Source organism: Arvicanthis niloticus, chromosome 9 (assembly GCF_011762505.2).
Source record: "Arvicanthis niloticus isolate mArvNil1 chromosome 9, mArvNil1.pat.X, whole genome shotgun sequence".
Taxonomy (NCBI): domain Eukaryota; kingdom Metazoa; phylum Chordata; class Mammalia; order Rodentia; family Muridae; genus Arvicanthis; species Arvicanthis niloticus.
In genome coordinates, this window is record NC_047666.1 from 68,657,573 (window position 1) to 68,673,233 (window position 15,661).

Here is a 15,661-nt window from a genome sequence, read left to right on the forward strand (position 1 = left end):
GAACAGAGTCTGATATACCCTGTAAGGTCCGTCTTTTTCCTGTAGGGTCTAATGGCCGCTTGGCAGGCAGAATTGGCATTTTCATATGCAAGTTGTTTCACATAGTCTACACCTGCCTCTGCATTACCAAAAATCCTCCCTGCTGTTGTCATTAATCGATGAACAAAGTCAGAAAATTGTTCATCAGGCCCTTGCCTGACTGCTGTTAAAGATGCACCAGGGTCTCCCTTTACCGGGAGTTTACACCAAGCCTTCATGGCTGCATTTTGAATTTGAGCATATAAACCTGGGTCATATTGCATCTGGTTATCACTAGAAGCAAATTGCCCTTCTCCTACTAAGGCATCAAAGGACCAACCATTGCCTGCCTGAATGTTTTTCCTAGCTGTCTCTTTACAATTCTCATGATACTCTGATTTCCAAATAAGATAGTCTCCACCACTAAGAACTGCCCTCACTAACATATTCCAATCACTAGGAGTCAGCCACTCCTCTGCAACAGATTCTAAAATTGCAAGAGTAAAGGGAGCAGTGGCACCATATTGAGATACTGCATTTTTTAATTCTTTAATAATTTGAAAATTAAACCCTGTGTGATGTCTCCAAGCATCTCCTTGAGCGTCTCTGGTCTCTGATACAGGGAAAGCCTTAGCGTCTCCCTCCTCTGGCTGATCTGTAGCTGAACTAAAGCTAGAGGATAGGGACTGCCTTTGGACACCAGGTTGAGGAACGTGAAAATCCGGGGGATTTTCGCAGTTAGTCTCTTGAGACCTCTTCCCTGTCCTTAATTTCTGTAACTGGTTACTTAAGCCCTGATACTCTTTTTCTAATTCTATCAGTTGTTTAAGGGTAGTAATTTTGTCCTGTAACTCCTTTTTAGGATTTATAACTACTGTCTCCTCTGGGGGAGCTCTTGGAGGTAGAGGCACATAGAAAGAGGGCATTTCAACGTCATAAAATTTAACTTCCTCTTCCTCTCGGTCAGCACAATCTGGCTCTGACAAATTGTCATCAACCTTTGGCTGTTTTTTGGATTCTAACTTACACTTCTTTTTATTTTGAACAAAAAAGACAGCATTCAAGAACAAAAGCAGAAAATTAACACATGTGAGCAGCAAACAAAACCAAAACAGAGAGTTGAATTCAAGCTGACTACTTTCTTGTCCCATTTTTCTCGAAGCAAACCAAAACAGAGAGTTGGATTCAGGTTGACTAATTTCTTGTCCCATTTTCCTTACCTTTCTCAAGGCGGCAGATTCGTGATCACTTTCTTCCGGTAACGTCCCTCATTCCCGCTGCCTCTCCCCACGCTTGGGCACCAAACTGCAGCTGCCCGTACTGCGGGTCAGGGTCTAGCGAGAGAGAGTGGGGATAAAGGGGAAGAGACGAGAAGAATGGAGACAAGACAGGGTATCTGATCAAGTCTCTTTTTTATCAAGTCTCCCCTATTGAAGGGAATTCTGAGGTATATTTATATACACAAGCAGGAGAACACAGGTGAAAACATTTTACCAGGTACACCATACAGCTGAGGTTACTAAACAGCAAAACAAGCTATGTGGGATAAACAATATATTTATCAGAGTGTGCTTCAGCTGTTATAGGCTTTTGAAAACCAAGTCTTTCATCAGGGTATATGGTTCCAGATGGCTGCAAAGTTGATCTAGCCGCTTTCTGCTTAAAGTCAGCTCCCAACACCACTCCACAGAGACAAAGAGAAATACCCCATTATCTCCACCAGAGCAATTGTAAAGTTAAAATCTTCAGTCCTAAATATTAATCTGAGGAAGCTGAAAGTAGGACTAAGCAGTTAAAGACAAGGAAAGGGTAATTTCCACAAATTTGATGGTAAACAAAACTTGTCTCTGTTCATTCATCTGTTGATGGACATGAAGTCTGTTTCTAATTGCTATCTATGACAAAGAGAACATCAAAGAACAATGTTGAGAAAATGTCTCTGTGACACAATTAAGCAACTTTTAGGGTTTATGGCCAAGAATCATATAGCCGAATCTTCAGGTCAATCAATATTTAGCTTCTTAAGGAAATGCCACGCTAATTTTCATAGTAGTAGCATGACTTTGCACTCCCACCAGCAATGAATGAGTATTTTTGTTTCCATATATCCTGGTCAGCATGAGTCATCATTTGTTTATTGATCTTGACCTCTGTCACTGGAATAAGATGAAATCACAAAATATATTTGATTTGTGATTCTTGGAGTAGTAAGGATATTGAACATTTCTTTAATTGCTTCTCAGTCATTTGATTCTTCTTTTGAGAAATCTCTGTTTGATTCTATACACTTATTTCGTTATTGGGTTGGATTTTTTGTGATGTCGAGTTTTTGAGCTCTTTATTTATTTTAGATATTAGTCCTCTATCAGTTGCAAACAGAAAAAATTCTTTTCACAGTTGGTGAATCATATAAAAACACAATACACTAGAAGCTATAAGGTTTTATATACTAGGACCACCAGCCCAGAGGCAGTAACACCCATGATGGACTGAGCTCTCTAGGCTTGTCTACAGCCAGAAATTTTGTAGGCATTTTCTCAGTGGAGGAGATCCTCTACTTTCAGATTACTCTATCTTGTATCAAGCAAATATTGTGCCCCTCTTGAGCTCAGTGGTCCTATACGAGATGTACATATTTGTTAAAACTCATATTTTTATGACATATGATGTGTACGTTTTGTTACATACACACTCCCTGGAAAGACATTAATTTTTAAATATCAGAAAAAAATAAAAGTCAATAACACTTTTAGTACTAAAAGACATCACTGGTGAATGCACTACATAATCCTGGACATGAGGAAATGTCAACTGTGACAGAAACCACAAAACTGAAAATATTAATACAGATTATAGATTATATCATATTATTTTAAAATGTCACATTTTTAAGTTTTAACATTTAATATAATACTATAAAAGAAATTGCTTGTCCTTATAAAAATATTTATACACAGTTTAATATCATCATCATCACTAGATTCAAGACAGAAAGTCTCACACTACAGCCTACAAACATACTCTGCTATGTAGCCTAGATGGCCTTCAAACTCATGAACCTATGAAATTATGAATCTGAACCACAGTATCCAGCAATAAATATGAACATATCTATGGGGATTTCATTTATCACTAAATGCATTAGATAAGTCAGAGAGAGGGTGGAGGGAGAGGGAGGAGAGGGAATGAGAACACATGAACTATGAAAGGTTGTATGAGTTCATTGAATTAGCCTGACAACTATTCATCAAGTCTAAAATTATATTTTACAGAAAATAAAGTTTCATAAAGTAAATTCTTCTACTGCAAAAAATAAAAAGTAACCAACTAAATAACAAACAGCAACCCATAACTGCATCCTAATTCTTAATTGTGATGTCACAACAATGGGTTGTAGAAATGGATTGTCCTAGAGATGATAGTGTATGTGATTATCTGGGTTCTTTATTTGTTTCTGTGTGTCATTCAGAAAACAGAGTGATTCTTCAAGGCTTAGAGTAAAGGTTGTCCAATCTCCAGACACAAGCTTCTCTGTTAAATGGGAAGGAAGATAGATTCTTCTCTATTAAGTTAGATTCCAGAACATTTCTACAGTTTCTACTTCATTGATCTGCATAGCAAACTGGGTTCTGTGAATGAAAGATTCAGGTGTTAAGTAGGCATGCATCATCACAGGAAACAAAGATGATAACATTCCATTTTATGGTTCTTTGAAACAGCTGACAGGAAGACAAAATTTTCACAGTCTCTTTTCACATATACAGCCACGGGTTCTAGCACAGTCATCACCTTGTATATAAATGGAACTTATAAATGGACAGCTTCCTATGTGATGTACTGAATTCAATACTGATAAGTCACTGTAAAGCAAACAAAAATAATGGACAGTTATTTACATTTGAATCTTATACTGATGCAGACCATTATTTTTAAATTAAAGTTTATTGACTAGAATATGAAATTAGTAAGTATATCACTAAAGGTTTTTCATTTTATCTAAACACATAAAAATAGTCTTGCATCTTTGACATGGCTCAGCGGGTACAGTCTGTTCCCAACAAACTTAATAACCTGAGTTCAGATCACAGATACTACACAGTAGAGCAAGAGAAGTGACTTCTCCAGCTTCCCTCTAACTACACATGTGCTGTAATATGTGCACACAATGTACACACATTCACACAAAATAAATAAATGTAATAAAAATAAAAATTTGATCACAACTCAACTTCTTATCTATTGAACATTGTTGATTTTCCGTGTGTGTGTGTGTGTGTGTGTGTGTGTGTATAATCTTTTTTACAGTCTAGACTTTATCTCCCTCCCAGTCCATCCTCTCACTGTTCCACATCCGATATCTCCCTCACCCTCAATCTCCACAAGACCTCCCCATTCCTTGGGGCCCCAAATCTCTCAAGGGTTAGGTGCATCTTCTCTCACTGAAGCCAGACCCGTCAGTCCTCTGCTGTATATGTGTTGGGGACCTCATATCAGCTTGTGTATGCTGCCTGGTTGATGGTTCAGTGTCTGAGAAATCGTGGGGGCCCAGGTTAGATGAGACTGCTGGTCTTCCTATAAGATCATTCTCCTCCTCAGCTTCTTCCAGCCTTTCTCTAATTCAACCACAGGGGTCAGCAGCTTCTGTTCATTGGTTGGGTGTAAATGTCTGCATCTGACTCTTTCAGCTGTTTGTTGAAACTTTCAGAGGGCAGTCATGATAGGCTCCTGTTTGTAAGCATACAATAATAGTGTCAGGCCTTGGGGCCTCCACCTGAAATGAATCTCAATTTCAGCCTGTCACTGGACCTCCTTTTCCTCAGGCTCTTCTCCATTTTTGTTCCTGCAGTTCTTTCAGACTGGAACAATTCTGGGTCAGAGATTTTGACGGTGGGATAACAACCTCATCATTCCACTTGATGCCCTGTCTTTTTACTGGATGTGGACTCTACAAGTTCCCTCTCCCCACTGTAGGGCATTTCATCTAAGGTCCCTCCTGTTGAATCCTGAAAGTCTCACACCTCCAGTTTCTGGTACATTCTAGAGGGCCCACCCCCACCCCACCCCACCTCCGGAAGTTGGTTGTTTTGACTTTTTCTGCTGGCCCTCAGGGCTTCAGTCCTGTTCCCTCCCACCCCAGTACCTGATCAGGTTCTCCTCTTCCCCTCCATGTAACCTTCTCCACCCAGATCCCTCCCTCCCCCCCTCTCCTGTGATTGCTTTCTTCTCCCTCCCAGGTGAGATTGAGGTGTCCTCATTTGGACCCTTTAGATTGTTAATCTTCTTGAGTTCTGTGTATTGTATCCTGGGTGCCAGAGGCCAGCCCCAGCATGGGTGAATGGAGGAGAAATCATTCTTCTCCTCCTCGGTTTTTCTTGAGATAGCTGAGGGGGATGGGAAGAGCGTTGGGGGAAGAGGGGAAGAGGAGGAGAGGGGGAGAGGGAGAGGGGGGAGAGGGGGGAGAGGGGGAGAGGGGGAGAGGGGGAGAGGGGGAGAGGGGGAGAGGGGGAGAGGGGGAGAGGGGGAGGGGGGAGAGGGGGAGAGGAGGGGGAGAGGGGGAGGGGGGAGAGGGGGAGAGGAGGGGGAGAGGGGGAGAGGGGGAGAGGGGGAGAGGAGGGGGAGAGGGGGAGAGGGGGAGAGGAGGGGGAGAGGGGGAGAGGAGGGGGAGAGGGGGAGAGGGGGAGAGGGGGAGAGGAGGGGGAGAGGGGGAGAGGAGGGGGAGAGGGGGAGAGGAGGGGGAGAGGGGGAGAGGGGGAGAGGAGGGGGAGAGGGGGAGAGGAGGGGGAGAGGGGGAGAGGGGGAGAGGGGGAGAGGGGCAGGGGGTAAGAATCCTAGTTACAGTAGTAACTAGGGTTACTACTGTAGCTGGCCTGCCCTCTGGTATCCTCTGGCCAGAAACTGCTGTTTCTGGTACTAGCACCTCAACCCAAAGACAGCAGAGGATTAGGCAGGCAAATAGCCTTTGTACTCTCTCAGCAGTAGCTGCTGGGCTCTTAACTTCCATCTGCTAGTCTGAGGTCTCAGGAAGAAAAAACACTTGGAGAAGTTATTATATAGTTTATTACTAAGTGTAAAAAGTATCCTATGAAAGCTATCTAAGAGGAAAAGTGAAAGGGTCCTAAGTGGGGAAAAGGGAAAAATTCTAACAAAGGAAAAATTCTAAGGGAAGACTTCTAGGCAGGGGAAGAGGAAAGGAAAGGACAAGGACGAATGGCTCCTAAGGAACCACTACATCTATGACTACTACAGCTACTACAGCTACTACTTCTATGCCTACTGCTACTACCCTCTTTGTCTTTGTCTTCAGTGCTTACACATCTTTCAGAGTACATGGTCATATGTTACAAAGTTCATCACAAGTTCACACCAAAAATCAAATCATAAATTGAGATGGAAGTTTACAGCAGAGAATGTTTACATGCATATCCATTAGCAGTAATTATCTGGCTAAACATCCATCACCTGTCTAGCTCCACAGGTTCACTGAAGATTTAAAACTATTACTAAGAAATTAATGAAGTTTTGTATGGATAAACCCAGGCAATATTTTATCTTCCGTCCTGGCACCTATAATAAATTTTGACTTCCCTTTTAGTGACCTTTGGTTAATTGTTTAATGACCTCTTGGAATGTGCTCTCAGCAGGAAAACGTCTGGTTATTATCTAAGAACAATTAACTGACTGACGACACTTGGGAAACTGGCAGAATTCTCATTACAGTTTTGGCTACCAGAGAGGGACCTAATAGCAGTCCTGTTATAAAAGAGCTTAATAATCATTGATATAATTCTTATAGAATCATCATTAAGACTTAAGAAGTCATCTATTTGGGGGCTGGAGAGATGGCTCGGTGGTTAAGAGCACTGACTGCTCTTCCAGAGGTCCTGAGTTCAATTCCCAGCAACCACATGGTGGCTCACGACCACCTGTAATGGGATCTGATGCCCTCTTCTGGTGTGTCTGAAGAGAGCAACGGTGCACTTATATCATTAAATAAATAAATAAATAAATAAATCATTTTTAAAAAAAGAAGTCATCTATTTGTCTATATAACATTGCTTCAAGACAGTGAATCTTCATGGATTCACAGAGATCTGCTCCAAAGGGGTGTGCTATTGCTTAGTGATTGTTACATATGTTTAACAATAATAATAATAGAAAAAACATATTAATAGCAGAACATTTTTCTAAAATAAGTCCCTCACAGCCTTGCTGAATGAGGGTTCGTTTGTCCCAGATTATATAATAATCCAAGGCAAGCATTTCAGGATGATCACCTGCTAATTATTAGCTTGTCCCATTATGGCTTCTGACACTTGGGAATTCTGTACTTTTTTGGCTAATATCCGCTTATTAGTGAGTATGTACCATGCCTATCCTTTTGGGTCTATGTTACCTCACTCAGAATGGTATTTTCTAGTTCCATCTATTTGCCTGCAAAACTCATGATGGCCATTCTTAATATCTGAGTAATATTCCATTGTATAGATTAACCACATTTTCTGTACCCATTCTTCCATTGTGGGACATCTGGGTTGTTTCTAGCTTCTGGCTATCACAAATAAGGCTGCTATAAACATAAAGGAGCATGGACCCCTGTGGCATGGTGGAGCATATTTTGGGTATATTCCCAAGAGTGTTATATCTGGGTCTTCAGGTAGATCTATTTCCAATTTTCTGAGGAGCCTCCAGAATGATTTGTAGAGTGGTTTTCCAGTTTGCAATCCCACCAGCTATGGAAGAGTGTTCTTCCTTCTCCATATCCTCAAAAACATGTAATATCACCTGAGTTTTTTATCTTAGTCATTCTGATTGGTGTTAGGGGGAAATCTCAGGGTCATTTTGATTCGCATTTCCCTGATGACTAAGAACTTTGAACATTTCTTTAAGTGCTTCTCAGCCATTGGAGATTCTCTGTTGTGAATTTTCTATTTAGTTTTATACCCTATTGTTTGATTGGGTTATTTGGTTTCTTGGCAGGTAGCTTCTTGAGTTCTTTATAGATTTTGGGTATTAGCCCTCAATCCGATGTGGGGTTAGTGAAGACTTTTTCCAATCTATAGGTTGCCAATTTGTCCTATTGGCTATGTCTTTTGCCTTACAGAAGCATGGAATTTCCCCCTGTGCCAATGAGTTCAAGACTCTTTTCCACTTTTTCTCCTATTAGATTCAGTGTACCTGGTTTTATGTTGAGGTGCTTCATCCACTTGGACTTGAGCTTTGTACAAGGTACAAAGATGGATATATTTTCATTTTTCTACATACAGATCGCCAGTTAGACCAGCACCATTTTTTGAAGATGCTTTCTTTTTTTTCCATTGTATATGTTTGGCTTCTTTATCAAAAATCAGTTGTCTATAAAGTGTATGGCTTTATTTCTGGGTCTCCAATTTTATTCCATTGATCAATGTGTCTGTCTCTGTACCAATACTATGTAGTTTTTTTTTATCACTATTGCTATGTAGTATAGCTTGAGGTCAGAGATGGTGTTGCAGGGAGCCCAGTAGACTCTGGAGTCATTGCACCCCCAAACCCCTCCTCTCATATTCCACTCCCCTCCGGGCCAGGGCACATTGTTTATTTTTAATCCTCAAGTAATACAGTTTCAGTATTACTAAGATATGATTTTAAACTATGTTTTTCTATGATATTTTTACAACAATGACAAATGAAAAAAAAGAAACAAATGTGTGGCACACTGGAAACATTGTCTATGACTGTGTTTTTTTTTCCTTTTTGTCATTTTTCTTATTATCAAATCATAATTTTTACTTTTTAACACAGGGGTGATAAACACAAAAATGCAGGATGTAGGGAAGGGGATGACACAGGAGCATAGGTGTTCAGGGGGAGTACAGATATCTTTCAGAACAAGGTATCAGCTGGGTAAAGGTTCAGGGGACAGGTCATTGTGACTCTGTCTATAGTTCACTTGTCTTTATCTAAGTTGGCACTATCCACCAAGGCTGCCTATTTACAAGGTCTTACTCAGGCTTGTAAATTTCCACAAAAGCTGCCTGTTTACAATAGCTTATAGCTACCTGTTTCAGTGTTTTTCCACAGAGACCCAAGACTTTTTGTTAGCAGGCATGTATGTTGGGCCTAGTGCTATTTTAGGCTTATGGCTGATTTTAGGCCTTCAGTGTATAAGCAGGGCTGCCCCTAACATCTCCTCCTTTCTCCAAATATAGAAGGGCTGTGGTGATTCTAATCTTGCCAAAGCAGGGATAGAGGCCTGACCTCCAGTAATTAAAGGGGACCTTGTAATGGCTCCGGTCCTCCTGTCATTGTTCAGTGAGGCATGAGGGCCATACCCATCCCAATGTCTGTTTCCTGGAGAGGGGATACTTTTGACATCAACCCCTATGCAGTCAGGCTTGTCCCTCAGGGAACTCAAAAACATATTTTTAACTTTTCTTTATATTCCCTTGTAGTGAGCTAGAGTGGGTTATTTGATTTCTTGGCAGGTAGAGAGTAAAGTTTTGATTATAAGTATTCAACAGTATAAAAAGTAATAAACAGATATGTAGATTTCTAATATACTAATACAAAGTGTGTACATACAGTATATCCTATGGTCAGAGAGTAGAGGGGGAGAAGGCTGTGGTTGAGGTCTACTAGTAAATAGATAAATACAGAAGTAGAGATGATCCATCAAAGTATATCCTACCACTAATACTGTAGAAAAAGATACAAAAAATTTCATGTCAAAGCAGTGGAGGCGAATGGTAGTGCTGGATTGTGTGCTACACAGGGCTGCAGAGAGACGACCCACTCACTGGACAGTCTGTACACAGTAGCTTGGACGAGGTAGGTGTTTCCCAAAAGGAAGAAAAACAATATAGGATGCTACAAACTGTGGCTTCTCCTTGTTGTGACACTTTATAAGAATTTAAAAATCGCTGGGCAGTGGTGGTACATGCCTTTAATCCCAGCACTTGGGAGGCAGAGGCAGGTGGGTTTCTGAGTTCAAGGCCAGCCTGGTCTACAGAGTGAGTTCTAGGACAGCCAGGGCTGCACAGAGAAACCCTGTCTCCAAAAACCAAAAAAAAAAAAAAAAAAAAAATTTAAAATCAAGTTTCTTGTGATTGTTTTCTTCCTAGGAAGGAAAGTGGACAAGGCAGATGGGAAGAGAGGAACACGATCTGGTACTAGGTGGGGGAAAAGGACTGAAGCCCTGGGGGCTAGCAGAAAGAATGAAAACAGCCAACCTCAGGAGGTAGGAGGTTGGTGAGACCCTCCGGAATGGACCACAGGAATGGGAGGTAAGAAACTCTTAGGACTCAAAAGGAGTACCACAGATTAAATGCCCTACAGTGGGGGAGGGGGAACTTGTAGAGCCCACCTCAAGTGAGGGATGGGGTTGCCATCCAACAGTCAAAACTCTGAACCATAATAATTCCTGTTTGAAAGAACTGCATGGAAATGGAGAGGAGCCTGAGGAAAAGAAGGCCCAAATACAGGCCCAAAGTGGGATCCAGCTCAAGGGGAGGGCCCAAGGCCTCACATTATTTCTGAGGCTATGGAGTGCTCACAAAAAGAGACCTATCATGACTGCCCTCCAAAAGACCGAAGAAGCAGCTGAAAGAGTCCTGAACATGAATCCTGAAATCAACACAACTACAAAACATAAATGAGCTATGCCTGGTCCTTTCTGCTGGGGCAGACCCCTATCTGGTCTTTGCCTATGAAGACACCATATCATCACCCATCCTAGAGGATCCACTGCACTCAGAGCAGCAGAGGATCTGCTGCACTCAGAACAGTTGAGGAAGCTGGACTCCTGGAAGGTCTAACACGACCAGGATCATATATCTGCACCTAATCCCACAACACACAGAGGAAGCTGGACTCTCAGCAGTTCTAAAATGCCCAAGAACATAGGATTTCAGGACCCCAGAGTCAGCCTGACAAAAGGAGGTCAAAGAGCTACAAATGTAAAAGGAAGAAGTCAAAATATCACTTTTTGCAGATGATATGATAGTATACTTAAGTGACCCCAAAACTTCCAACAGAGAACTCCTAAACCTGATAAACAACTTCAGCAAAATAGCTGGATATAAAATTAATTCAAACAAATCAGTAGCCTTCTTCCACTCAAAGGATAAACAGGCTGAGAAGGAAATTAAGGAAAGGATACATTTCACAATAGTCACAAATAATATAAAGTACCTTGGTGTGAATGTAACCAAGCAAGTCAAAGATCTGTATGACAAGAACGTCAAGTCTCTGAAGAAAAAAAAATCAGAGAAGATCTCAGAAGATGGGAAGATGTCCCATGCTCATGAATTGGCAGGATTAATATAGTAAAAAATGGCCATCTTGCTGAAAAAGTCGACAGCTTTAATGCAATTCCCATCAAAATTCCAACTCAGTTCTTCATAGAGATAGAAAAAGCAATTTGCAAATACATATGGAATAACAAAAACCCAGAAAAGCAAAAACTATTTTCAACAATAAAAGAATTTCTGGGGGTGTCTCCATCCCTGACATCAAGCTGGACTACAGAACAACAGTGGAAAAAAAACTGCATGCCATTGGTACAGAGACAGGCAGGAAGATAAATGAAATAGAAGTGAAGACCCAGAAATGAACCCAAACACCTATAGTCACTTGTTTTTTGACAAAGGAGCTAAAACCATTCAGTGGAAAGAGGACAGGATTTTCAACAAATGGTGCTGGTTCAACTGGAAGCCAGCATGTAGAAGAATGCAAACTGATCCATTCTTATCTCCTTGTACAAAGCTCAAGTCCAAGTGGATCAAGGACCTCCACATAAAACCAGATAGATTGAAACTAATAGAAGAGCAAGTGAGGAAAAGCCTGGAATGCTTGGGAATAGGAGAAAAGTTCCTAAACTGAGAATACCAATGTCTTATGCTCTAAGATCAAGAATTGACAAATGGGGCCTCATAAAATTGCAAAGCTTCTTTAAGTCAAAGGACACTATCAATAGGAGAAAATGGCAACCAGCAGATTGGGAAAAGATCTTTACCAATCCTACATCTGAGAGAAGGTTAATATGCAATATATACAAAGATGTTGAGAGCAACCTTGCTTATACACTAAAGGCCTAAGTCAGCCATAGGCCTAAGTCAGCCATACATGCCTACTGACAAAAAGTCTTGGTCTCTGTGGGAAAGCACTAACCCTACAACAGATAGCTATATATCTTGTAGACAGGTAGTCTTGCTGGGAAAGTACTAGCCTAAGACTAGAACAAATGAATAATAGATCTTATGGATGGGTAGTTTTGGTGGAAAAGTACTAACTGAGATAAGAATAAATGAATAATAGATCTTGTGGTCAGGTGCATAGTGACCTGTTCCATCCTGCTTCTTCTGTGAACTTCTCACCCAGCCAATATCCTGTTCTGAAAGACATCTATACTCCCCCTGAGAACACCTGCACTCCCAAGAAACAAAAAAGACCCTACATCATCCCCCCCCATATCCTGCTTCTCTGTGTATAAAAACCCTGTGTGGAAAAATTAAAATTTGACAGTTTGATCAGACTTCCAGACCTCCTGTCTATTTCTCTCATACCTTCACCCCCTGGTTCTCTCTTTCAGGTCTTCTGATTCCAGTTCAACCCCCTGTGGGACCAAGACACAATGAAACTAACAGAAGTTATGAACCAATTGAACTTAAAACTGACATCTATAGAACATTCCATCCTAAAACAAAAGAATATATCTTTTTCTCAGCACCTCATGGTAACTTCTCCAAAATAGACCATATAATTGGTCACAAAACAGTCCCCAACATATACAAAAAGATTGAAATAATCCCTTGTACCCTATCAGACCACTATGGACTAAGACTTGTCTTTGACTTGGACAAAAGCAACAGAAAACCCACATACACGTGGAAACTGAACAATGCTATACTCAATGATAACTTGGTCAAGGAAGAAATAAAGAAAGAAATTAAAGAATTTTTAGATTTAAATGAAGATGAGGACACATCATATCAAAATTTGTGGGACTCCATGAAAGCAGTACTAAGAGGAAAAATCATAGCTCTAAGTGCCCAAAAAAAGAAAATGGAAAGAACGTACATTAATAAATTGACAGCACATCTGAAAGCGTTAGAACAAAAAGAAGCTAATATACCCAAGAGGAGTAGACGGCAAGAAATAATCAAACTCAGGGCTGAAATCAACCAAGCTGAAACAGAAAGAACTATACAAAATATCAACAAAACCAGTAGATGGTTCTTTGAGAAAATCAACAAGATAGACAAACCCTTAACCAGACTAACCAAAGGGCACAGAGACAGTACTCAAATTAATAAAATCAGAACTGAAAAGGGAGACATAACAACAGAAACAGAGGAAATTTAAAAAAATCGTCAGATCCTACTACAAAGGCCTATACTCAACAAAATTGGAAAATCTGGATGAAATGGACAATTTTCTAGATAGATACCAGGTACCAAACTTAAATGAGGAGCAGATAAACCATCTAAACAGTTGCATAACCCCTAAAGAAATAGAAGCAGTCATTAAAAACCTCCCCACCAAAAAAAGTCCGGGGCCAGATGGTTTTAGTGCAGAATTCTATCAGACCTTCCAGGAAGACCTAATACCAATTCTCTTCAAACTATTCCATAGAATAGAAACAGAAGGAACAATACCCAATTTGTTCTATGAAGCTACAATTAAGCTCATACCTAAGCCTCACAAAGACCCAACAAAGAAGAATTACAGATCAATCTCTCTTATAAATATCTATGCAAAAATACTCAATAAAATTCTCGCAAACCGAATCCAACAACACATCAAAGCAATCATCCATCATGATCAAGTAGGCTTTATCCCAGGAATGCAGGGATGGTTCAATATTCGGAAATCCATCAATGTAATCCACTACATAAATAAACTCAAAGAAAAAACCACATGATCATCTCACTAGATGCTGAGAAAGCATTTGACAAAATACAACATCCCTTCATGTTAAAAGTCTTGGAAAGATTAGGAATTCATGGTCCATACGTAAACATAGTAAAAGCAATATACAGCAAGCCAGTAGCCAACATCAAACTAAATGGAGAGAAACTTGAAGCAATCCCACTAAGATCAGGGACCAGACAAGGCTGCCCACTCTCACCCTACCTATTCAATATAGTACTGGAAGTCCTAGCTAGAGTGATTAGACAACAAAAGGAAGTCAAAAGGATACAAATAAGAAAGGAAGAAGTCAAAATTTCACTATTTGCAGATGATATGATAGTATACTTAAGTGACCCTAAAACTTCCACCAGAGAACTCCTAAACCTGATAAACAACTTCAGTAAAGTGGCTGGATATAAAATCAATTCAAACAAATCAGTAGCCTTCCTATACTCAAAAGATAAACAGGCTGAGAAAGAAATTATGGAAATGACACCCTTCACAATAGTTACAAATAATATAAAATATCTTGGAGTGAATCTAACTAAGCAAGTCAAAGATCTGTATGACAAGAACTTCAAGTCTCTGAAGAAAGAAATCGAAGAAGATTTCAGAAGATAGAAAAATCTCCCATGCTCCTGAATTGGCAGGATTAATATAGTAAAAATGGCCATCTTGCCAAAAGCAATCTATAGATTCAATGCAATCCCCATCAAAATTCCAAATCAATTCTTCATAGAGATAGAAAGCAATTTGCAAATTTATTTGGAACAACAAAAAACCCAGGATAGCAAGGACTATTCTCAACAACAAAAGAACTTCTGGGGGAATCAACATCCCTGACCTCAACCTATACTACAGGGCAATAGAAATAAAAACTGCATGGTATTGGTACAGAGATAGGCATGAAGATCAATGGAATAGAACTGAAGACCCAGAAATGAGCCCACATACCTATGGTCACTTGATCTTTGACAAAGGAGCTAAAACCATTCAGTGGAAAACGGACAGCATTTTCAGCAAATGGTGTTGGTTCAACTGGATGTCAACATGTAAAAGAATGCAAATCGATCCATTCATATCTCCTTGTACAAAGCTCAAATCCAAGTGGATAAAAGACCTTCACTTAAAACCAGATACACTGAAACTAATAGAAGAGAAGGTGAGAAAGACCCTTGAATATCTAGGCACAGGGGAAAAGTTCCTGAACAGAACACCAATGGCTTATGCTCTAAGATCAAGAATTGACAAATGGGACCTCATCAAATTGCAAAGCTTCTGTAAGGCAAAGGACATAGTCAATAAGACAAATCGGCAACCAACAGATTGGGAAAAGATCCTAACCAATCCTACATCCAATAGAGGGCTAATATCCAAGATATACAAAGAACTCAAGAAATTATACTCCAGACAACCATATAACCCTATTTAAAAATGGGGTACAGAGCTAAACAAAGAATTCTCAACAGAGGAAACTCGAATGGCTGAGAAACACCTTAAGAAATGCTCCACATCCTTAGTCATCAGGGAAATGCAAATCAAAACAACCTACCACCTCACACCAATCAGAATGGCTAAGATCGAAAACTCAGGTGATACTAGAAGCTGGCAAGGATGCGGAGAAAGAGGAACATTCCTCCATTGTTGGTGGGATTGCAAGCTGGTACAACCACTCTGGAAATCAGTCTGGCGATTTCTCAGAAAACTGGACATAGCATTACCTGAGGATCCAGCTATAGCACTCCTGGGCATA

General features: G+C 40.3%; 1 protein-coding gene across 1 annotated transcript in view; it reads right to left on the reverse strand.

Annotated features, from left to right (window-relative positions):
• Positions 1 to 3,718: 3,718 nt before the first annotated feature.
• LOC117714887 (killer cell lectin-like receptor 2) overlaps positions 3,719 to 15,661 on the reverse strand; it is a 34,234-nt gene continuing 22,291 nt past the window's right edge. Inside the window, 1 exon segment of the mRNA XM_076940962.1 lies at positions 3,719 to 3,890. Within this exon segment, the coding sequence (XP_076797077.1) occupies positions 3,719 to 3,890 (172 nt within the window).